Source organism: Canis lupus, chromosome 20 (genome assembly GCF_003254725.2).
Source record: "Canis lupus dingo isolate Sandy chromosome 20, ASM325472v2, whole genome shotgun sequence".
NCBI lineage: Eukaryota > Metazoa > Chordata > Mammalia > Carnivora > Canidae > Canis > Canis lupus.
In genome coordinates, this window is record NC_064262.1 from 53,126,393 (window position 1) to 53,150,963 (window position 24,571).

Consider the following 24,571-nt stretch of genomic DNA (forward strand, 5'->3'; position numbering starts at 1 on the left):
CTGAGGTGGCAGGGGGGATGCCAGGATCCTCACTCAGCACAGCTGAGCCCCAGCAGGCTAAGCCAGGACCTTTGCTGCCTGCTTTCCCAGCTCACCTCCTCCCAGCGGCGGAGTCTTGACAGGGGAGGGGAGAGGCGGTGGAAATGAACTGGGAGACTTGGTCATTGAACTGGCCTTGTGGCCCCAGGGAAAGTTTTCTGAGCTTGTTGGCCCATCTGTAAAATGGATCAGTAGTACCTATGCCTAGGAGTGTTGTTCTGATCAAAGGAAGCCTTAGCTAGGAAAGGGCTTGGCTGATCCCAGCCTGCTGCCCAAGGGAATGGGGATGGGGGAGGACTCCAGAGCCTGTGGGAGTTCACAGCGTGATGAGCCCCCATTTCCAGCTCCGAGAAATGGGAGCACTGTGTAACCGTGCCCACCTCCAGACCCAGGGCCTTCTGCAGATTGAGTGAGTCAGGCATGTAAAGTGTTTAGTTGGCCCAGTGCCTGGCTTGGAGCGATCGCTGCGCTCAGGAGCCACTGGGCTTCTTAGTTGGCAGGGGGGAGCAGGAACGGGCCTCCCACCCCCCTTGGGATGCCCATGGGAAAGCAGGCGCCTGGGGACAGGCTCCTCTGTTATCTGGGCACCGCGGGCTGTCCTCTCTCTGCGCTGTCTGGAGGCTGCCTCTGACCTGTCCTGCCTGTTGGGAGTTCGGTGCCCTCAGGCTAGTGACTTCACCTCCTTGCTTCAGTTTCTTCACCTGTAAAATGGGACTAATAGCAGTCATCACCTCAGAGGTGAGCACAGCGCCCAGCTGCTAATAAGCACCTGGTGAAACAACAGATGCCTGGATGTCTAGGGGGAGGAAGCCCAGGGGAGCAGCCTGATTCACCCTGGGGCCCTCCCCAGGGAAGGCTTCTTGGAGGAGGTGATCCTTGGTGGGTTAACAAGGATGATGAAGAGTTAACAGGGTGGAGAGAGCAGTGCTCAGAGAGGTGGAGGGAGAGGTGGAGGGGAGAATCCGCAGGGTGCAGGACCTAAGTAAGAGACCAGCCTGGATGGAGGTGGGGATGAGGGAGGAATGCATGGACCCTGGAGAGATTCGAACAGGGGTTGGTAGAGCAACCACCTACTGGGGGAGCAGGTTCAGGTGCAAGCCGGCCATGTGTCCAGCATCTGGAAATTGGGACGCTGCTAGACCCCCAGGTGAAGGCGAGGTGCAGGGTGGGCTTGGAAGAAGCAAGTTGGGGGCTTGGGAGACATCCCCACCTGGGGGGATTGAGCAGAGAGAGGGCAGAGGGAAACAGAGTCGGTGGCAAGCCAGAAGCCAGGGGGAAATGGTCAGCTCTGCTGAGTTTCTGAATCCTCTGCTTGAATAATTCAGTGGTAGGGATCTTACTCCCTTACTTGGCTGTCTTTCCCACCCCAAGCCATTCAGAATGGACTCTTCTTTGCCACACTTGAATAGGCTCTGACCAGAGCAGCATAAAGGAGGCCTTTCCCCTCCTTCGATCTCAGCTTCATACCTTTGTTAATATGAGATCATCATACCAGTTCCCCACAATGAATGGGCAGGACCTCAGCTCTCTCCCCACCCCATCGTGGGACCCCAACCCCATATTTTGCCCCAGGATCCCATGACTGTGTATCTGAGGAGAGGCCAGGCCCCTACCTGGAGAAGCCCTCTATCCTGTGCTTGTCTCCCCCCGCCCCCTCCCGTGTCTGTTATGTACTTATCCAGCACATATTTATGAAGTGCCTGCAGTGGGAGGCATCTGGGCTGGGCGGTGAACGAAAGGAAGCTCCCCTGCTGCCCGCTACAAAACGGAGCTGGTGTTCGGGGAGTCGGGCCATGGGTGTGCAACCCGAAGGATGAGAGGAGCGTTCCAAGCAGAGGCACCAGCATGTGCAAAGGTCCTCAGGCTGGACCAGGCCTGGCATGTCAGAGGCCAGTGTGGCTGGCTCCGAGGGAGCAAGGGAGACAGAGTGGGCAGAGGGGCAGCCGCAGAGAGCGAAGGTTCTCAGGGTCCCCCGGTCCAACAACAGCAGCCCCCGGGAGCCTCCTTGGTTGGAGGGTAAGAGGTTGTTGGGTCTCTTGCAATTGGCAGGGTACTTGGTCCCCCGTGCACGGGTTGCTCCTGGAACCCTGATGGCCAAGGAGGCTGGCAGGAGGAAGGAAGAGAATCCACCCCTCTTCCCGGTGGGCAAGCCTTCCTACATGTGATGGGGCTCAGCTGACCTGGAAGACTTCCCGGAGGAAGTGAAGTAGCCGGGAGACGGCACAGATAGGGGGTGTGGAGGCAGGGAGGAGGCAGGGGGGCGGTGAGCAGTGGCAGTGACCGGGCGGGCAGGTCAGGCAGGGCACAGAGCTGGGTGTGAGCAGGATACACTGAGAGAGGGAACCCAGATCCGGGAGGGCAGGCAGCAGACACCAAAGCAGGTTGTATTTTGAGGATGGTCCCGCCATCAGCCTGCCGTCACTCCCTTTGCAGGCGGAGGAGAAAGAACTCGGCCCCCCTTCCCTTAGTGCATGGGGTCAGGGGCCCAGTCCCCTGGGTCTGGTCACCCCTCTTGCCCCCACCACTTACCCAGGCCTGCCCCACACCTCAGCAGCTTCAGAGGCTTTAATGAGGGGATTCGGACCCTTGGACTCGAACGTCGATTGGTGGTCCTGCTGCGCCGGGACCCTGTGGCCGCAGCTGGCCTCCCCACCCCCATCCTTCTCCACACTGCCGGTGGTTGCGTCCGAGGGCAGCTCCTTTTGGCCCTGGCTCCTGTAGGACAGTGATCCTGGCAGGTGCCGGGGAGCTACAGCTGGAGCGAGCGAGTCTAACTAAACTCTTTGGAGATGGCAGGGGACAAGGACAGGGACCGAAGGGGAACGTGGGCAGGACAAGCTCTGGAAACGGCTACCTCTGGATCTCATTTCTCCATCTGAGAGGTTGGTTGGGGGGGCCCTAATATAAGGCGGTCGCCTCCCTGCCCTTGCCTCTTCTCACAGGCCCCTCTGTTCCAGCCCTGCAGGCTTTGTCCCCGTAACATGAAGCTACAGAGCATGGCCCGGCCTCAGGGCCTTTGCACGCCTGTTCCCTTTGCCTGGAAAGCTCTATGCCCATGGAGTCCTCATCCCTTTTCTCAGCTATCACCTTCTTAAGGAGACCATCCTGACCTTCCTGTTTAAAATTGCAGCTCCCGCTGCCCGATTCCTGATCTCTTTGCCCTGCCCTATGTTTCTCTCCGCTACTCAGCATAATGAAATAAATTAATAAAATGTAGAGTATTTGCCGCCCCCAACCCTCACCCTGTGCAGGACCACAGCTCCACGAGGGCTGGAATCCTCACCAGTCTGTCCCCTGCTAGGACCCCAGCACCTGGCACACGATAAATAAATGTTTGTGCGGTGATGACAAGGTGGCAGCCTTTGGAGACAGACTCACATTTGAATCCCAGCCCTCTGCCTCCTGCTCTGTGCCCTTGGGTGATCCTGTGCCTCGGTTGCAAAATGCGGATCACAGAAGCACCTGGCACTGGATGCCCCCTGGAGCTTCCTGGGGAACCTCCCCAGAGCCTGGAAGCAGTTGGTGGCAATTTCGACTTTGGGTCAGGACATTTAGAACTTTCCCACATGTTCCTAGGATTTCCCACAAACATGTTGAGCATAAGGGAAGCCAGAGCCTCTCTAAGGAGATCACTTCTTTCCCCTCTTCATAGATTTCGAATCTTTCGCTTTTGAATAAAAATAAAACTAGGGGGGAGACGCCTGGGTGGCTCAGTGGTTGAGCATCTCCCTTCGGCTCAGGTCGTGATCCCGGGGTCCTGGGATCGAGTCCTGTATCCGGCTCCCCACGGGGAGCCTGCTTCTCCCTCTGCCTGTGTCTCTGCCTCTCTCTGTGTCTCTCATGAATAAATAAATAAAATCTTAAAAAAAAATTTTTTTTTGATAGACCCTTATCCTGGGAAAATGCCTTGACCCTTTAGGATGTGTGTTTCCAGTACTGTTTTCCAGATGGCTCATGTCTAACAATAAAGTGCAGTTGCTCCTCCGCTGCCAGGTCACGTTTCCACGGGCACTGGGAGTTGAGAGGTTTCCCCGGGTCTGCAGATTGGGGCGCTTCTCGGGGGGCTGTCAGGCTATACCCATGACTGCATGGGAACATGCTTCCCCTCATGTAGTTCTCACTGGCAAAGGACTGATTTTGAATTTTGAAGCTTATGATCATTTTCATGCAAGGAAATGTACATGACTCCACAGAAAGACTGAGATTCGTGGGATAGGATGTGTTTGTACAAACCTAAGAGCCTGTAGGACGAGCTCAGGGAACAAGGTCTCTTAGGTGCCTGAGTTACCGGTCCTACTTTCTCAGTGAAGTTGGCTGTTAGGGTGAAGGATTTTCTTTTTTTTTTCTTTTCTTTTTTTTTGTTTTTAAGATTTTATTTATTTATTCATGAGAGACACAGAGAGAGCCAGAGGCATAGGCAGAGGGAGAAGCAGACTCCCTATGGAAGAGCCGGATGCAGGACTCGATCCCGGGACCCTGGGATCATGGCCTGAGCCGAAGGTAGATGCTGAACCTGCTGAACGGCTGAGCCACCCAGGTGTCCCAGGGTGGAAGATTTTCAAAGCACTTTCCGGGGGCGTGGGGGGCGGGCAGGTACAACTGGCGCCGTGGCGCTTGCATTGATGAAACGTCAACGATGCTTGCAGCAACTTCTGGATTGAGACAGGAGCAAGCCAGAGGGCAGGAGCTGCTCACCTGTTTCAACGTGTTCCAACCTTGAACAGTAATCACCCGGAGTGAGCACAACCAATTCGACTTCTGGAAATAGGTGAAGAGGTCGCGCCTTGGGACCTTGGGAAATCCAAGTACATAAGTCACTTGCACACAGCATTGCTCAAATACTGCCTACCGATCCGATCGGGCACCGACTGTTTAGAAACCATTACGACGTGGACCTTTGCAGCCACTGGCTCTCCTTTAGAGTCGTTCATGTCGCCTAGGATGCGGAGCCTGGATGCTTCTATTATTACTGAGGCATCACCCTCTGTAAATTTTAGCAGCATCCTTGTTTGTCGCCTGCTAAGTCACTCTTCGTTGCCTTACCTGTGCTGTTGTAACTTGGCTCTTCCGAGGAGGTAATTTTGACACTGAGGCCTGAGCTGGAGCTGACAGTGGACAGAGGCAGGAATCGGATCCTGGGGACTGTCCTCCCAGAACCCCACACACACCCTGTTCGTTGGGGGAGATAGATCGATAACCCCCTGGGCAGTTATAAGGCAAAATAAAGTGAACCCAATGGAGGGCCCATGATGCAGCCTGGAAGTCTTGAAGGCTTCCTGGAAGCAGCAACAGGGCACGCTGCTTACTTTGAAGGGTGGGAGGAATGGTGAATAGCGACTCAGGCCGAGGGGACATCCGGGTATTGCATGAGAGTGATGTTTCTGAAATTTGACCAGATCCTGGGAATCTGGCCACAGACCCTGGCTGAGAACCACGGGTGGGGGTGGGTGGTGTCTGCAGGAGGTCCCCAGGGGGGACGGGACGGGGGAGGGAGAGGCTTGTACTTTGAGCTGTGTGCTGCCGAGGGCTGGGTGGGGAAGAGCAGCGGCCTGCATGCCCCAGCATGCCCTCCATCCCCCACCCCTGCCTTGTCCTCCATCGGTGAGCAGCCCTGCATCTGGGCACATCCCCTCTGAGCCCTCAACGGTCATCTAAGAGGAAGTGCAGCTTGGCCTCTAGTTACGCAAACACCTCTGGTCCTTAAAGGGCCCACGGGCAGCCTGGCATTCCGGCGGGGACCCCTCTCTGCCCCACCCCATGGGGCTTGGAAGCCCAGCCCTGCACCCAGAGGACATGCCCTGCTCGGGCTCCCCACCCTTCCTAGGCAGGCAGACGGGGTGGTGACAATTTCACAGGAGGTGCTGCCAGCCTGAGACCACCCAGCAGGAGCAGCAGATCTGCACAGGCATGTGGGCTCTGAAGTTCACGGTTGGCCCCCAGGTGACCTGGAACCCAGACAAGTGCGTGGGCTCATGTTCAGGTGCGAGACAGTCGGGGCAGGGAGGCAGTGCCTGGGGGTGCTGGGGCTCCAGAGGCCTCGAGGCCCTGCCCCTCCCCATCATCAGCCCGTTGTGTACTCAGAAGGCATCTTCTCCGAGTCCTGCACCTGGAATTTGCCCGAAATGGCTCTTGTCCCCTCCCACCGCTGGGTTGTGTGTCCCCACATTCCTGCCCAGGGGGTGGCTCCCCGATCGGGCTGCCCGCCCCAACATCCTCGACCCCCAACTCCTTGAAGATGTCCCTACCAAGTCCTGTCCCAGCCCCTGTCACCTCCCACATGTCAGCTGCTGAGGGGCTCTTGGGCAGCACTTCCCTCGCCTGTGAAACCCCAAGGACAGCCCGCCTGAAGGAGGGGGTCACAGGCTCGCTCCCTTGGGGCGACCTCGAGCCCCAGCCTCCCACGCTGCCCCTGTATCACTGAGGGCCAGGTGACAGGCACTCGCCACCCTCCGCTTGAACGAGGAGAGCCAGGACCCGGACTGGCAGCCTCACCAGTGTCAAGCACTGGCCAGGACTCAATGTCTTGTTTTCGTTGTCTCTGTCTCATGGCCACTTGTCTGCATGTGACACTGATGCTGGCTTTCTCCGCAGGGGAGGGAGGCAAAGTTTCTTCTGAAAATAAATGTACTGAAAAACAAAGTGAGCCTTTTGAAGGAGATTGGCGAGTGCATAATGCACAGATGGGAGCGGGCTGGGGCCCAAGCATGACAGGGCTGTGGGAAGGACGGAGGGGAGGGCCCCCCAGTCCAGCCCAGGGACGCTGGGCAGGGCTTCCTGGCGGACGAGTCTGAGAGCAGAGTCGTGAAGAAGCAGAAGGCATTTGGCAGGCAGCAAGGAGGGCATTACTGGTAAGGGGAACGGCACGTGCAAAGGCCCAGAGGTGTACCTAGGTGCACAGTGCTGGGCGCAGGAGCATTTGCGGCATTTCAGGCCAAATTAGAAGGGCGGCCTGGGCAAAACCCAGATGCAGGGAGCCCAGGGAGGAGGCCCCATTACTACATGAGAGAGGAGGGCGTAGCTGTGGGACATGAGTGGGAAGGGACCCACTCGATGGTCACGTGGCAGACAGATGCCGTTGCAGGACCAGAGGAGGGGCCCAGAGGCCAGGCTGTGTGAATCTGGGATGACTCCCAGATTCCTGTCCCCAAAGACTGGGTGGAAGATGGGACGTTGGCCAAGAATCCTGGGGAGGAAGAGCGCACACTGGGGTGGAGGATCGTGGTGCGCGCCTGGGCAAGGAGCCGTCAGGTGCTCTTGGCCTAGCAGGTTTGTTGGGGGAGAGACCTGGGAGCCCCGGGAATCAGAAACCCACAGTGTGCCTGTGCCGATCGCCGCTCCCCAGTGGGTGCAATGTCCAGGGACAGCAGGAGACCGTGGGGGCCCAGGACTGGATTTGGGGCCAAAGGGGAGGCAAGGCAGCGTGGATTAGAGACAGAAGAGCAGAGAGGAGGGGAGCCAGGATGCCACAGTGCTTGGAAGGAAGGGCAGACAGGGGGTCCCATACACAGTGGGAGGTCGTGAACATATAGATCGGCCACCGCGATTGGCCAAGGACGTGGTTTGGGGGGGGGTGTCCCTGGGGCCCTAGGCAGAGTCCAAAGTAGAGAGGTGGAGATGGTGTAGAGTGCGGGCCCAGGGGCAGATTCTGCTTTCCAAGAAAGCCAGGGCTGCTGCTGACGAGCTGAGGTCCCGTGCGCCCTCGTCCGTCGGAACGCCCAGTGATAGCAGGGTTCAGATGCCAGCTGTGTGACCCTGGGTAGATGACTCAGGGTCCCTGAGACTCAGCCACGAAAAAGGGATGCTGGGGCTTTTTCGTGCCACTGGTGACTGAGCCACTGGGTGGCTCAGTCGGTTAAGCTTCTGACACTTGATTTGGGCTCAGGTCACGATCTCAGGGTCGTGATCACAAGCCCCGCACCGGCCTCCACACTGGGCATGGAGCCTGCTGAAGATTCTCTCCCTCTCCATCTCTCCCTGCCACCACTATGCACATACTCTCTCAGTTAAAAAAAAAAAAAAAAGGAAATGTGGATGTTGACAGCATTTCCACGATAGAAGGGCAGAGCACCTGGCACAGAGCCTGCCCTGGGCAAACTTGTATTGATAACACCTGGCATGGTACCAGCATCCCGGGTATGTTGGGCAGTCCCTGGTATGGGTATGGGCAAGGCCTGCTGTCCCAGAAAGCAGCCCTGCCTGCACCTGCGTCCATGTACGCTGTCACCAGGGAGTGGCAGAGGGACCCAGTGGCCAGCTGTGGGAGAAGTCGAGCAGATGTTAGACCAGGTTGGGTGGAGAAGGGGTGCCATCAGAGTACAACCTGGAACCCACGGTTCCCTCCACTGGGTGGGTAGTGGCAGGGGCTGAGCTTGATTGGGAATTGGTTTCTTAATGATGAGCTAGGGTGGGGAAATCCTTGACAGCTAGAAATGCCCCCCTCTAAGCCCATATCTCCTCTGTCAACCACCCCTTCAGTGGAAACCTTTATTTTCCTTTTGTGCTAATATGATTTTCTGTTTAAAAATAGAGGGGCGCCTGAGTGGCTCGGTCAGATAAGTGTCTGCCTTTGGCTCAAATCAGGATCCCAGGGTCCTGGGATCAAGCCCCGGGTCGGGCTCCCTGCTCAGCAGAGAGTCTACTTCTCCATCTGCCTGTCCCCCGGCTCATGCTCTCTCCCGCTCTCTCTCAAATAGACAAATTAAAAAAAAATAAAATAAAAAGTCACCTTAAATATATATTCTCATTAGAATCTTCTTCAGCCTTAAAATGAAGGCCATTCTGATAACCTGCTACAACATGAGGACATTATGCTCAGTGAGAGACACCAGCCACAGTAGGATAAATACTATATTAAAAACAGAAAGAAAAAAAAAAAAAAACAGCAGAGTAGAGGTTACCAGGGGTCCGGGGTGGAGGAGTAGGGAGTTAGTGTTTAATAGGAACAGAGTTTTGGGACACCTGGGTGGCTCAGTGCTTGAGCATCTGCCTTTGGCTCTGGGCGGGATCCCAGGGTGCTGGGATCGAGTCCCGCATCAGGCTCCCCCCGCCCCTCCCTCTGCCTGTGTCTCTGCCTCTCTCTCTCTTTCTCTGTCTCTTATGAATAAATAAATAAAATCTTAAAAAAAAACAGGAACAGAGTTTCAGTTTTGAAGATGAAAAAGTGGTTGGTGGTGATGGTTGCCCAACAATATGACTATAGTTAGTACCACTGAGCTGTACACTTAAAAATAATTAAGACAATATATTTGTATGTATTTGACCACAATTAAAAAATTTAAGTCCCTGTGAAACATTCCTCGTAAAAATCAGTGAATCACAAAACAAATAGACCAGCTCCTCCCTCCCCCAACTTCCCGATATAATAACTCTCCTGAGCACAACTGTATCTTTATGGCCGATTTCCGTGAGTTTTCTTGGATATATGTAGACGTGGGAGAAACTACAGTCTTTTCATATTACTTTAAATATTCTTCCTGCCCCAATCTTGTTTCTTTCTCCTTTGGGGATTCAAATTACATGCCTGTTAGATCTTCTGATAACAACCCAAAGGTTACTGAGACCGTGCACTTTTTTTTTTTTTTTGGCCCAATTGTGGTAAAACATACAAAACATAAAATTCAGCATTTTAGCCATTTTGAAGTGTGCAACTTAGTAGCTCTGAGTACATTCACAGTGTTGTGCAAATATCACCACTGTCTATTTCCAGATGGTACTTTTTTTTTAAGGTTTTATTTTTAAATAATTTCTATACCCAACTTAGGGCTGGAACTTGCAACCCTGAGATCAAGAGTCACAGGCTCTACCGGCTGGGCCAACCAGGTACCCCAAAGGCAATTTATTTATTTTTTCTTTTTTTTTAATAATCTCTACACCCATCATGGGATTCAAACTCACAACCAGATCAAGAATTGCAGGCTTTTCTGTCTGAGCCAGCTGCGCATCCCCCAGATGGCACACCTTTATTCAACCTTTGTTTTTTCTTATTCTTCAATTGGAGTGTTTACTAGTATCTAAGATAGCTTCAAATTTGTTGACTCTTTCATCATCTTCAGTCGCTATCAAGCCCACATATGACTTTGTAATTGCAGGTATTATATTTTTCAGTTTTAGAGTTTACATTTGGTTTGTTTTTCTGCTTTTCCACCAAGGTTTCTTATTTGTTCGTTCAATAGAGCTTTTTTTTTTTTTCTTTCTCCCCTTCATACCCTTGAATAGACCGTAATACCTGCTTCAAAGTCCATACCTGCTCTTTCCAACATCTGGGTCACCTCATCTGGGTCACCTCACAGGCTAGTCCCCATTAATTTCCTTCTGTCTTGAGTATGGGTCATGTGGTCTTGTTCCTCCAAAGATCAAGTAATTTGAGGTTGTATTCTGGACATTGTCAAGATGTATCGTGGAGACTCTGGATTCTGTTGTATTCCTCTGCAGAGCACTGACTTTTTTTTTTAAGATTTTATTTATTTGAGAGAGAGAGAGAAGAGAGAACACGAGCAGGGGGAGGGGCAGAGGTAGAGGGGGAAGTAGACTCCCCATTGAGCAGGGAGCTGGACGTGGGGCTCAAAACCAGGACTTCAGGATCATTACCTGAGCTGAAGGTAGGTGGTTAACCAACTGAGCCAGGCAGGTGCCTCTGATTTTTTTTTATTATTATTGGTGAGAGACACAGAGAGAGAGAGGCAGAGACACAGGCAGAGGGAGAAGCGGGCTCCATGCAGGGAACCCGACATAGGACTCAATCCCGGGACTCCAGGATCACACCCCGGGCTGAAGGTGGCACTAAACCGCTCAGCCACCGAGGCTGCCCTGATTGATTTTTTTTTTTTTAATCAGGTAACTGAAAAAAAATAAATAATAAATAAATAAATCAGGTAATTGACCTGTCTAGATTCAAGTTCCAAAGTCTGCTTTCCTCATGGTGGGTAGCAGATGAAATCTCTCTTCCTTTCTTTTCACCTTAGCTGGGCTGGTTGGAGTCCACCCTGCTCACGCATGGTTCAGGGCTGAACAAGAGATATACACAGAGTTTTTGTGTAGAATTTGGAACTTCCTTTTTCTGGCTCTCTCTTTTCCTCCATGTCCTGTCCCATTCTTGAACGATTGTGATCTCTCTGGTCTCTTCTCATTTTTCAAGCCAGTTTCTATTTCCAGCAAAGAGCAGTACAAATGGGAAACCCATCCTGTATTGCTCGTTATGCCAGGTATACAGACTCCCCTCCAACTACTGCCTATTTGGGGTCACTCTAGACCCCAGAGCAGTACTGCCCAGTAGAATTTTCCACAAGGATGGACATGTTCCCTATCTGTGCTACTCTGGTGGCCACAAGCCACGTGTGGCCGTTGAGTAGAGAAATTTTGCTGTGTGCAACTGAGGAATTGAATTTGGTGTTGTATTTCATTTCAGTTCATTGCAGTAGAAATAGCCGCATGCTGCTGGTGGCTACCATGTGGGACATCACAGCACTGGGGCTTTCAGGTAGTTGTGTTTATGTAGTCCCCAGTTTCTGGTTGCCTCTGAGGGGGCTGGTGTGACAGGGCTGACCCTGCCTTCAGCGGAAGCTGAGCTCTCCTGGTGGTTTTCCATTGCGTAAATGACTATCAGGCCATTAGTGGCTCCTGCATTTGCTTTTATTTTTTTTAACTCTTTGGTTACCACACTGGCCCACCCACCCAAGTCAATAAGCATAACGTTTCCACCTCTTTTCTCCCCTTTGGTAATATTTTTAAAAGTTGATTAATTTTAGAGAGAGGGAAAAAGAGCATGAGCTGGAGACGTAGAGGGAGAGTGAGAAAGGATCGCAAGCAGACTCCAAGAGGGGGGCTTGATGTCACGACACCAAGACCTGAAACCAAGAGTCAGTTGCTTAACTGACTATGCCACCCTTTGGTAATTTTTTAAATTAAAAAAAAAAATAAAATAAAATAAAAAAACTGGGAGTACCTGGGTGGCTCAGTCGGTTAAGCGTTGACTTTTGATTTCAGCTCAGGTCATGACCTCAGGGTCATGACAATGAGTCCAGCGCCGGACTCCACGCTCGGCATGGAGCCTGCTTAGAATCTCTCTCCCTCTTCCTCTGGCCCTCCTCCCCCCCCTTAAAAAAAATCTGTCGTAAAATACACATAACCTAAAACTTACCATCTTGACCATTTTTAAGTGCACAGTTCGGTATTGATATATTCCCATTGTTGTGCATCTGCTTCCAGAAGTTTCTGAGCTGCCCAAACTGAGACTCTGTACCCAGGCAGCACGGACTCCCCCTCCACATCCCCCACCCCCGGCACCCACCATCTACTTCCTGTCTCTATGGACGGGGCTCCGCTAGGGACCTCCCAGGAGCCGACTCGGACTCCTACAGCGCAGGACTAGCTTCCTCAACTGGACGTCCTGTCCTCAGGGCCCATCGTGGTGTAGCTCCCTCTGCCTTTCAGACTGGCATGTGAGATTTGGTCGTATGGAGTCCCGAGCCTTCTGATCCCCAACTGTTGGACATCGAGATGGATGGACTCTGAAAGGGAAATTCAGGGAGGGATGGCCGTGTTCATTATCTCGGTTGGGGTGACGATTTCACACGAATGGACATATGTGGGAACACATCGAATCAGGCACTTTAGACGTGCTGTTTCTTATATGTCCGGGAGACCTCTGTGGAGCTGTATTTTTGTTTTTAGTGTAGTAGCCCTAGTGGGCTCCCCTCATCCCCCACCTGTATGCTTGATCAGCCCCTGTGCAGGTAATAGTCAGATCCTGCTGCCCGCCCCGCCCCGCCCCTGCTTGCCTTTGGGACTGACAACTGCTCACTTCCCCTTCAAACTCCAAGACACCCGATCCTCTCTCCTTTCTTGATCCTTGACACCTCCCTGGTTGACACACCCCTCCGAAACATGCTCCCAGACTAGGTGATGCTGGGGACCCAGAGGACTCTCCCTGGCTCTCCCTGTCCCTCCCTGTCCAGGGGGGCACTCAGAGCCAGCCAGCTCGCTAAGATCCGGGCTGAAGAAAGACCCAAGGGTGGGGTGTGGGGAGGCAGACCAGGCTGGGGAGGGGGCTCTGCTGGGTGCAGGAAAGGCAGAGCATGTGTCTTAAGGAGGAAGTGGAATCTGACCCAGGCCTTGAGAGACCAGTGGAAGCGGAAGCGGACTCACAGAAGCAGGTGGAGGCATTTCAGGCAGAAGACACGGCGGGTGCGGGGTCCTGAAGGCTGGTCCGATGGGGGAGGCTCTCACGAATCCCAGCGCATCCCAACGTCTGGATGTGGGATGGTGCAGGGGCCCGGTGGGGCTGCAGGAGGGAGCAGATTCCATGGGGGTGCCCAAGGCAGCTGCAGAATGCTCCTCATGGCCCCACTGGTGGGTGTTCTATTTGGGGGGTGGCGGCACTGATAGGGGTGGTTCTGAGAAGGTGTAGCCCAGTGGGGTTTGGGGGGGCTGGCTGTGCTAAAGAGCATGGCCAGTAGGCTGGAGATACTGGGGAACCTGGTCCAGCTCACCTAAGGCCCCGAGTCTGCCGAGGGGTGTAGATGTGAAGAAATCATGTGCTGAGGGGCGCCTGGGGTTCTCCATTGGTTAAGCCTCCGACTCTTGATTTCGGCTCCAGTCGTGATCTCAGGGTTGTGGGATCGAGCCCTGTGTCGGGCTCTGTGCTCAGCGTGGAGTCTGTCCCCCTCCCTCTGCTCTTTCCTCCACATGCACAAGCACTATTTCTCTCCCTCTCTTAAATGAATAAATGAAAATCTTAAAAAAAAAAAAACCTGGGCTGAGCCACTAGCGCCCTGAAAGCGTAGAGGGGTGGAGTCGGAGCTTGCTCACCGGGTCCTGTGAGCCCTGAGCCCACCGGTGGTCCGGAGCAGCCCCCTCTCTGCCCTGGTGAGTTCCCAGTTCTTGCCGGTTGGATGACCAGGGGCTTCTTGCTCTAAACCTTGGGCTTCCCAATTCTGAAATGGGGCCACAGGGGATCCACTTTATGGGGATCAAGCTGATGTCGCCTGTTAAGACAGGTGGTTCCTTTTTTTTTTTTTTTTAAAGATTTTATTTATTTATTCATAGAGATGCAGGGAGAGAGAGAGAGAGAGGCAGAGACACAAGCAGGCTCCATGCAGAGAGCCTGACACGGGACTCGATCCAGGGTCTCCAGATCACGCCCTGTGCTGCCGGTGGCACTAAACTGCTGCGCCACCAGCGCTGCCCAGGTGGTTCCTTTTTAAGTAGGCTCCACACCCAGCGTGGGGCTTGAACTCACAATCCTGAGATCAGGAGTCCCGGGCTCCACCATCTGAGCCAGACTGGAGACCCGGTGGTGGCTTCTTTTAGAACATCTGACCTCAGCGATCCCTGGTGGCTCAGCAGTTTGGGGCCTGCCTTCGGCCCAGGGTGTGATCCTGGAGACCCGGGATCGAGTCCCACGTCGGGCTCCCTGCATGGAGCCTACTTCTCCCTCTCCTGTGTCTCTGCCTCAATCTCCCTCTCTCTCTCTCTCTCTCTCTCTCTCTCTGTCTTTCTCTCTCTTTCTTTCTCTGTCTCTCATTAATAAATAAATAAATAAAATCTTAAAAAAAAAAAAAAAAGAACAGAGTGAGGAGATGGAATAATACACAGGCTTCTTTGGTAGTGATCTGAGAAGCTTTCTCCGAAGAGTGAGCTGAGATGTGAATAATGAGATAGAGCTAGGTACAGGGCTGTGTAGTGGAACAGCACATGCAAAGGCCCTGGGGCAAGAGTGAGCTTAGTAAGGTGGACACAGCACATGCAAAGGCCCTGGGGCAGGAATGAGCTCGGAGAATTAAGAGACCAGCAAGCAGCCATTGCAGTAAGTTGAGTTGGTGGGGTGTGAGAGGGTTTATCAGCAGAACCAGAGTATGGACGGCAGAGGTAGGTCTATTTTTGTAGGTTTTTTAAGTTATTTTTTTCTAATTAAAAAAAAATTTCTTAATGACATGTTTGTATGTGTTTTTAGAGAGAAAATGGAGAGGGAAAGAGAGAATCTTAAGCAAGCCCCACGGCCAACACGGGGCTTGATCTCACGACCCTGAGATCATGACCTGCCTTAAATCAGGAGTCGTAACCGACTGAGCCACCCAGATGCCCCCAGAAGTGTGCCTGAATATGAGGGGTGGGGGTGTGAGGCAGAGCCCTGGACCCGGGGCCCTCCTTGGGCTCTTCACAGGGAGCAGCAGGGTAGCGTCTCCCAGACCTGCTGGGTCTCTGGCCGTTAGCACCCCGTCGGCCCTCTGCTCAGAGAGGTGCTCGGTGGAGGAGCCACGGCCATCCGGGGCAGACGGTGCAGGGGTGGCTGTGGTTATCTACACACACACCGCACTTAGCACATCATGTGTTCCCTGCCTGGGCCTCCAGCCGCAGAAGTCAGGTGACCCCCGGCAGCAGGCCAGGCTGCAGGAGCCCGGAGAGTGTGTGCTTGTGTGTGTGTGCGCGTGCGTGTGTCCCTGTCCGTCCCTGGGCAGCCCAGACATCTGGAGACTGAATTTATTTCCTTTTTCCTCAACCTCGGGCAAGGCCTGCAACGTCCAGCTAGATTTAAAATAAAACGAACCTCTGTGCACAGCCCTGCTCTGCCGGGCAGCTGTGGGCGTTCGGGGAGCAGCGGGGGTCCAGCGTGCTCACTGGGCCCCTGAGGGGAACAGCGATCCTCTGCTCATCCCCCCTCCCCATATCAACACAAAGCCCTAATCTCCCTCTCCCGGTCTGAGGGTATTTTTAGCCACTAGGAAGGATTATCAGAGTCTGGCTCCCAGGTGGCAGGGGCAGGGCTGGGCATGGGGCCAGCCAGCCAGGCTTCAAGACACAGTGGCCTCGCAGGGGGACTGGGGGCAGGGCAGGGGTGATGGGGATGTACGCTCGGGCTCAGGCTGGCTGGGCTGGACCAGCCACTCACACACTTGGGGACTCTCCGAACGACCCCTCGGTGGCCCCGGCTAAGCCCAGCCTGAGTTCATTCACTACAGCCGAGGTCAGGGAGGTTCTGGGAAGAACCATCCAGAACCTGCTGTGGGCCAGCATCCCTCTTCCCCAGATGCCTCTCCTTCCACCCTGCCCTCCCTGCTGCTGACGACATGTAAGTGGGGTCCGAGTTAGTGCTCAGCACCCCACCCCGTGGGAGAGGGTCATTGTTATCCCTACAGATGAGGCACCAGAGGCCCCGGAGCGGCCTGGTCGCCTGCCTGAGGCTGCATGGCTGGTGAGCAGGGAAGGGGGACACAGGAGTCACAGTTGCGATGCCAGCGTGCGGTGTTGTGAGCTGGCCCGGCTTCCTGGGCCCACCCGGTAGTCAGGAAAACAGGCGGTGCGGCTGTACCTGTTTTCCAGACGGGGCCGCCAGGCCCCAGGGTGGCAGTGAGCCACAAGAAGCGAGCAGAGGAGCTGGGGGCCCCCAAAGAGCAAAATGAAAATTGAGGAATGGCACCCTGAACCTCCTTCCTTCCCATGGCCTGGGGAGGGAAGGCGTGTGTTGGGGGGTCACATGGGCATGCGAGGGAAGCTTGGGCCTGGCTGGCCGTGAGTGCCTGGTAACAGCCGCACCTGAGCCCCGCCTGTGTGCCAGGCCTCGCCTAGGCGCTCCCTATGCAGGGCCTCTGGCTTGTGAGGGGGACGGGCACCTGTCCCACCAACACGTGGGTGGAGAAAGTGAGGCCCACCCCCCAGGACTGGGAGTCCTGCAGCTGGGACTCGGCCCGTCTGCTGGGCCTCAGACCCCGTTTTCTTCTTATCCCGTAGTGTCTCTTTGTCAAGAGGGTGAGTGGCTGGGAGGGGGACAGACGGTTCAGAGAACAGCTTCCAGGGCTGAGACCTCTGCAGTCAAGGTGGGTCAGAAAGGGCTGGGCTTGCTTCAGCTGAGGGGACTGGGGTTCCAGGCTGGTCATGCTTCCTTCCTTCTCCACCCCCACCCCCCCAACAGTCTCCAAAAAAGACTTCATGACTCACTCCCAACCTCACAGTGAGTGAAGCAGGGCTGGGGGAGTGTGCTTTAAACTAAATCCAAGGTGGTGGCAATCGGGAGGTGCCTCCTGGAGGAGGTGACAAAATGAACTGGGTTTTGAAGAATGCATGGGAGTTTGCCAGACAGCCGAGGAAGGAGTGTGAGCCCTGTGGAGACCGAGCCCTTGCCCACTGCCCTCACTGTTTAGTGTCCTCAGCACCCAGCACAGGGCAATAAATATTGGATATGGGCATTCTGGGCAGAGGGCACACTTGGAGAAGCTGGCCGTGTGAAACCCTATGGTGTGGCGGGAGCAGACGGTGTCAGGCCGTGGATGGTGGGCTTGGAAGCTGTGACATCAGCGGAGGCCCGAGATTGGAAGATGCCGTTGCCCCCATGTGTTCCCTCCTGTCTCTGAAGCTCATCATGATTTGGAAGCACCACCCTGGAGTTGGGGGGACGAACATGGGCTTGGGGGCCTGGATCCCTAGGGACCTGCTTGGGCTCTGGCTGGCTGGGGGCTTTCCTGGGGCTCCCCATGTGTTTCCATCTGCGCTGGGCCTGGGGAGGGGGAAGGAAGGTCTGCTGGGCGAGCGGGAGAGCGGCTGAGGAGGAGGCTGGACATGCCCTGCAGTGGGTGGGGCTCTGGTTGGAGGCGGGAATGCCAGGCTGGGCGTGCGTGTGCATGGGATCAAGCCATCCTTGCCTGCTAGCGAGGGAGGTTTCTCCTAGAGCCATCAACCACCCAGGCGGGAGTCCCTGCTTGCATCTGTCCATTCTCTCTGGGCCATCGGAGCCCTGTGGCTCTAGACGAGCCACAGTCACACACCCTGGACCATTTGTCAAGCTGCTGCCACTGTAGCCACCTCGCTGACTGCCACAGGCCCCGCGGCATGGTCTGCGGGATGCTCTTTCACCCCCACGCTTCCCTGGGCCGTTCCACACATCCCCATGGACGTGCACGTCGGCCACATGCTGGCTCTGAGACTCGGACTCTGGGAATTCTTCTTTTTTTTTGTATCTGACTTGTGATAGTGCAATGTAGAATAAGAAATACATTTTTGTCCCTGGTCATGCACAAAGCTCCTGAAACCCTTAGAATTTCCCATGATAAGAGTGATCAAGGTGTCTTTTGTTAGGGTAAGGTGGTGATTTTTGGAAAGGCCCAGAGTCACCCGAGGAAGAGGGAAGGTCAGTCGTCAGGGAAAGCAATTGTGGATAGAGGGTGCAACCGGTCAGTGCCACCCCTCCCGCCTCCAGGGAGGGGACAGGGGCTGCAGGTCGACTTCATCATCAGTGATCAATGATTGAATCAAGCCTGCCTTCGTAATGAGCCTCCCTGAAAACCCAAAGGGCAGGGTTCAGAGAGTTTCCTGGTTGGTGCGCACATGGAAATTTGGGGAAAGTCGTACGTGTGGATGTAGCACCCCTCCCCTGCACCTTGCTCTCTACGTCTCTTCCATCGGCTGTTCCTGACCGAGTTGTGTCCTTTTGTAATAAAACTTTGTGATCGGAGCACCTGGGTGGCTCCGTGGTTGAGTGTCTGCCTTTGGCTTATGTCGTGATCCTGGGGTCCTGGGATCAAGTCCCCCATCAGGCTCCCTACAGGGAGCCTACTTCTCTCTGTGTGTGTCTCTTATGAATAAATAAATAAAATCTTAAAAAAAAAAAAAAAAAAAACCTTATCATCTAGTAAGTGAAATGTTTCTGAGTTCTGTGAGCCACTCCAGCCAAGTACTCAAACCCAAGGAGAGGGTCCTGGGAACCCGTGATTGACACCCAGTTGGTCAGAAGCATAGGTGACAATGATTTAATTTGGACACAAGTGGCAGCGGGCCAGTGACAGAGGACTGAGCCTGGGGACTCCCAGGCTGTGTCCAGGTAGAGTGTTGGAACTGAGTTGAGCTGTAGGACAGCCGGCTGGCATCGTGGGGTTGGGGAGAGGCCCACCCGTGGGAAATGGAATCGGAATTGTAGACTTTAAAAATGCAGACGCAAAAAAAAATAAAATAAAATAAAAATTTAAAAAAATAAAATAAAATAAAAATTAAAAAAAATAAAATAAAATAAAAAATAAAAATGCAGACGCTTTAAGTTGCAGAGAGAGAAGGGCCCGCATCATAGATGCATAGCCCAGTGAATTTTCTCAACCAGAATAGCACCTGGATCAGGAAACAGAACATGCCAGCCTCAGGCAACCCCACAGGGCCCCTCTGGTCACTGCCTGTCCCCAGAGCAGTCGCCTGTCCGATGTCCAGCAACGTGGTAGGTGGAATTAAGCCTACCCAGGACCCCTAAAGGTGCCCACATCCTAGTCCTGGAGCTTCGTGTGACAAAGAGGAGTAGAGGTTGCTGGTCAGCTGACGTTGAGATGGGGGCTGACGCCAGATTCCCTAATGTCATCACAAGGGCCTTTATAAGAGGGAGGCAGGAGATCAGAGAGACAGTTGATGTTGGCTTTGGAGACAGAAGGCGGGAGTGCAAGTGGCCTCTCGAAGCCAGAAGAGGCAGGAAGGGATCCCCCCTCTGGAGCTCCCGAAGGAGCACAGCCCCTCCCAACCTCCCAGCAAGACCCCTCCCAGACTCCGGCCCCCCAGAACTGTGAGAGAAGAAAGCTGCATTGTTGTAAGCCCCCGCATGAGTGGGCACGTGCGACAGTGGCCACGGGAAACTAATGCCAGCCTCCTAGGTTGGTCTTGCCTGCTGTTGAACTTTACAGAAATGAAGCCCGATAGGTGTGCTTCTCTCCCTCTGGCTCATATGTTGAGGGTGTTCAGTTCTTGGGGGCTCTGCCTCCAAGATATCTCTGCAAGGGTGCCTGGCTGGTTCAGTCGGAAGAGTGTGCAGCTCTTGATCTCCAGGTCGGGTCGTGAGTTCGAGCCCCATGCTGGGTGTAGAGAAAATAAATGAATAAATGAATAAATAAGTAATCAATCAATCTAACTAACTTACTTAAAAAACAAAGAGTCTCTAGAAATGTGCCCCTCCTCTCCACCCCCTCCCAGGGGAGAGCACCTCCTTGCGGCCTCGAGAAGGCCACTTCCCACGTGACCGCCAACACCCCACGGCTTGTCTCCTCATCTAAAATAAAACCAAAGGGATCCCTGGGTGGCGCAGCGGTTTAGCGCCTGCCTTTGGCCCAGGGCGCGATCCTGGAGACCCGGGATCGGATCCCACGTCGGGCTCCCGGTGCATGGAGCCTGCTTCTCCCTCTCCCTATGTCTCTGCCTCTCTCTCTCTCTCTGTATGACTAACTATCATAAATAAATAAAAATTTAAAAAAAATTAAAATAAAATAAAATAAAACCAAGGGCCACAGAAGCTCCAGACTCCACGAGTGGAAGTGGAAAATGGTACAGCCACCCCACAGTCTGGCTGTTGCTTATGAAGTCAAACAGGCAGCCGCCTTGGGATCTAGGAATTACACTCCTGGGGGTTGACCCAGCAGGTGTGAACGTTCATAACAGCTTTGCTCAAAATCACCCCAAAAGAGAACCCCGATTGCTCATCAACAAGAAGGCAATAACCAGTTGTGGTATATTTATACATATCCATGATTTAGTAATAATAATAATAATAAAGCAGTAGCAGCAGCTACCGGTAGACCCCATGACGTGAATGAATCTCAGAAACATTACACGGAGTGAAAGTAGCCAGACACAAAGATGGGGTGTGCGATTCCATGTATGTGAACTTCTAGCACAGACCATAAATATGCGGTGGAAACAAAACTCGGAACAGAGGGTACCTTTAGGACAGGGAGATGGAGATTGACCAACAGGGGCACGACAGCTTTGTGGAGGGACGAGAATGTTCGTGGCTGGAGACTGCATCACGCAGGGACCTGCATTTGTCTGAACTCGGCTGCTGTACCCTTAAGGATTTATGCATTTCGCCCTAGTAAATTTTACCTTGAAAGGGGAAAAAAGAAAACCCATTAGCAAATATTGAAGCCTAGCTAATGATCTGCATCCTGAAATATTTAGAGGTGATGGGGCTCGATGTCTGCTGCTTTTTATTCATGAGAAACAGAGAGAGAGAGAGAGAGAGCAGGCTCCTCGCAGGGAGCCCGATGTGGGACTCGATCCCAGGACCCCGGGATCATGCCCCGAGCCGAAGGCAGACACTCAACCGCTGAGCCACCCAGGCGTCCCTTGATGTGTGCTGCTTACTTTAAAAATGCATCCAGAAAAATAAGATGGCCTGATGAGGGGGGATGGAGGGGAGGATGGATGCGCTGGCCGATGTGCAATAGAGCAGATGAGCAAACTGTGGACAGTAGGCCTTAGTGGTGGGTTGTGGGTGTTCCCTGTAAATTCTTTTGGCTTTTCTGTGGGTTTGAAATTTTTAATCATGCATGTTGGGGGAAGTCATCCAGATTCCTCCCTGAAGCCCACAGGCCCTGCATGACCTGCCCCTGTCCCCCTCCTTCCTCTCTCCCCATCACTCATTCTGCTCCAGCCACAGGGGTGTCTTGCTGCTCCCCCAACACTCTGAGCTCAGTTCTGCCTCAGGGCCTTTGCACCTGCTGCTTATTTCTCTGAAAGTCCCTCCCTACCACCCCTTTTCTCTTCTGCATAAACCCAGGCCTTCCTTGTCTCCGGGTCTCTGCTCAGATGGCAACTCCTTAGGCTTTCATTGGTCACCCCATTTAAAATCATGGTACCCTGCTTATTTTCTAGCAGGCCCCGGCACACAGTGTTATCTCATTTATGAATCTGTTTACTTGTGTGGTGGCTGCCCCCACCCCCCTCCCCACCGCTGGGCTGAGAGCTCCATGGGGATAGGAATGTGTCTGCTTTTTTCCCTGCTGTGTCCCCAACACCTAGCCACATGCTGGCATAAGTCAATCAGAGAACACCTCATGGATGGATGGTTGGACAGATGGACAGCTGGGTAGGCGGATGGATGGATGGATGGATGGATGGATGGACAGGTAGCTAGCTGGGCGGATGGATGGATGGATGGATGGACGGACGGACAGGTGGGCAGACAGATGGATGAAATAACAGATGACGGGATGGATGGATAGATGGATGACTGGTGGGTGGGTTGGCTGGTAGGTGGTTGGAGGGACAGATGGACAGAAAATGAGTGGAGGAACAGACAGGTAGATCAGCAGGTAAGAAGATGGATAGATGGATGGATGGATGGATGGATGGACGGACAGATGGGGAGGCAAGTGGATGAATGGACAGACAAGTGGGCAGGTGGATGGATGAACAGAGGACGGGCTGGATGGATAGATGGATGACTGGTGGGTGGGTGGGCTGGTAGATGGTTGGAGGGACAGATGGTTGGACAGACAATGAGTGGATGGACAGACAGATCAGCAGGTAAGAAGGCAGATGGAGGGACGCCTGGGTGGCTCAGTGTTTGAGCATCTGCCTTTGGCTCAGGGCGTGATCTCGGAGTCCCGGGATCGAGTCCCGCATCGGGCTTCCAGCATGGAGCCTGCTTCTCCCTCCGCCTGTGTCTCTGCCTCTCTCTATCTCTCATGAATAAATAATAAAATGTTAAAAAAAAAAGTGGATGGATGAAGTGGGGATGGATGGATGAGATGGGACTGATGGACAGATGGATGGATGTAAGGACAAATAAACATCCTGAGTGGGGACCAGTGTGGGGGCGGATCACTTGTCTTAAGATCGTGGGGGGGGGGTGTGCAGAGCTGCTGGGGCCCCTCAGGACGGCGCTGGGGAGCTTTCATGCCCTGCCTGCCGCTCCAGGGACTGGCGGGCACGGCCACGCACTGGGCTCTGCGGCCGAGCCTCGTGGCAGGCGGTGCCGGTGTTCACGCCTGGGAGGATGGCCAGGGAGGGAATTGCGGGTTTCCTCAACTTTGGCATCTTTGGGCTGTGCTGGGGACACCTCCCCGCGGTGTGGGAGACCTTCCCGGACGCTTGGGAACCCGAGCTTATGCCCCCGTCAGCCAGTCTCGTAACTTCTGGCTGCCTTTTTTACATCCATAAGGTGCCAAATAATGAGTGTTTTCACGAGGTGTGCTTTGAGGGTCAGCAGGCACCGGGGCAGCCCTTTGTGGGCCTCATCAGGCTGGGCTGACGGGTGGGCTGCTGTCCCCGTTGGACACATGAGCTTGCGGTTCAGAGTGGTCTGGTCACTTGCCCGAGGGCACACGGCGCAAGTCTGTCCTTGACACGGGCAGTCATAAAGCCGAGGTCACCAGGCCCTGGGGAGGGGTGGTGGGGATGGGGGGGGTCCTCCCGCATGCTGAGCTCCTGTTAACCGGACCCTGTGCCCACAGGATGTGGTCCAGCCTCAACGAATGGTTCTGGCAGGACAGGTTCTGGCTCCCACCCAACAACACGTGGGCTGTCCTGGAGGACCGGGATGGCCTGGTCTTTGCTCACCCCCGGGACTTGCTGGCAGCCCTGCCCCTGGCGCTGGCCCTGGTGGTCATGCGCTTCACCTTCGAGAGGTGAGTGTCTGCGTCGTTGCCACTCCCAGGAGGTGCGGTGCTCACCCCGGCTGCCCATCCTGTGTGGCTTTGTCCTGGGTGGAGCCTGGCTGGGAGCCCCCGTGCCTTCCCCGGCCCCCCTGGAGCTGCTGCCGCCCACACTCGTCCAGCCTCTGATGGCTGGGCTGCGGTCACGCACTAGGCTGGGTGTGCCAGCGTCGTCAGCGAATGGGTGGAAGCCCCAGGGGGCAGGTCCTTGCTCTGCTGACCAAGGATGGCTCTGCGGAGGCCAGTGAGCAGAGGAACTCTTGCCCGCTCGCTCCTGCCTCTCTCCTGTAGGCTGGGCCCCTCCAGCCCCCCCGACCCCCTTGGAGCCCTTAGCCCCCCCTTTGGCCCCCACTTGGGGTCCCTGGCTTTGTCCTGCCCTGACCGCAGGGACATGGGAGCATCGTGCATCTTGCTTGGTCTCTCCATTCCTGAGGATTGCCCTGGATACAGGCTGACCCAGGGCACCCGGGGAAGACCCACTGAGGTGGTTATTTCTTTGACACCAACCACCACCCCCTCCCTGAACGCCTGCCCCAGGCTCACCGTTGCTCTGAGCTGCGTCTTAACTCAGCTCTCGGTGCGACCCCGTGAGGCGGGACTGTCATGGTCCCCGTTTTACAGATAGGAAATGGAGGCACAGAGAGGTCAGGGGCCCGGCCTGTGGTCACACAGGGGGTAGGTCATCTGGGACCGAGGCTTTGCCTGAGGGATTCTAAGGGGCCCAAGTCCGTCAGGATTGTAAGGGTGAGTCCCCACCTTTCCCACAGGGCGGGAGGGCACGAGACTGTGTCCAGGTTCCCTACTGCAGCCTGGGGTTGGGGGGGGGTGTATTTAACTGATGGCTTCATCAGAGGTTAGTTACCACATCCTGCCCCTTCTCCTTTCAAAGGGCCGTGGGGGTGAGATAGCCTTTCCAGGGTCGAAGGCAGAGGTTTTTGCCATTTTTTTTTAAAGATGGTATTTATTCATGAGGGACACAGAGACAGAGACATAGGCAGAGGGAGAAGCGGGCTCCCTGTGAGGGCCTCGATCCCAGGACCCCAGGATCACGACCTGAGCCGAAGGCTCTCAACCACTGAGCCACCCAGATGCCCCGGTTTTTTGTTTGTTTGTTTGTTTAAAGATTTTGTTTATTTATT

General features: G+C 54.4%; 2 protein-coding genes across 6 annotated transcripts in view; both read left to right on the plus strand.

Annotated features, from left to right (window-relative positions):
* HNRNPM (heterogeneous nuclear ribonucleoprotein M) overlaps positions 1–24,571 on the plus strand; it is a 277,045-nt gene that overhangs the window by 73,044 nt on the left and 179,430 nt on the right. The gene's annotated exons all lie outside the window — the stretch shown is intronic.
* The window catches only part of CERS4 (ceramide synthase 4), a 32,257-nt gene that overhangs the window by 1,972 nt on the left and 5,714 nt on the right, over positions 1–24,571 (plus strand). For 3 of the 5 annotated variants that reach the window (XM_025457298.3, XM_025457296.3, XM_025457295.3), the window contains exon 2: positions 23,232–23,405. In XM_025457298.3, the coding sequence (XP_025313083.1) occupies positions 23,233–23,405 (173 nt within the window). In that variant the 5' untranslated portion in view covers position 23,232. Of the gene's footprint in view, positions 1–6,736; positions 6,888–15,861; positions 16,106–23,231; positions 23,406–24,571 lie in introns of those variants that run through there. The other 2 variants (XM_025457297.3, XM_035702883.2) reach the window with 2 other exon arrangements.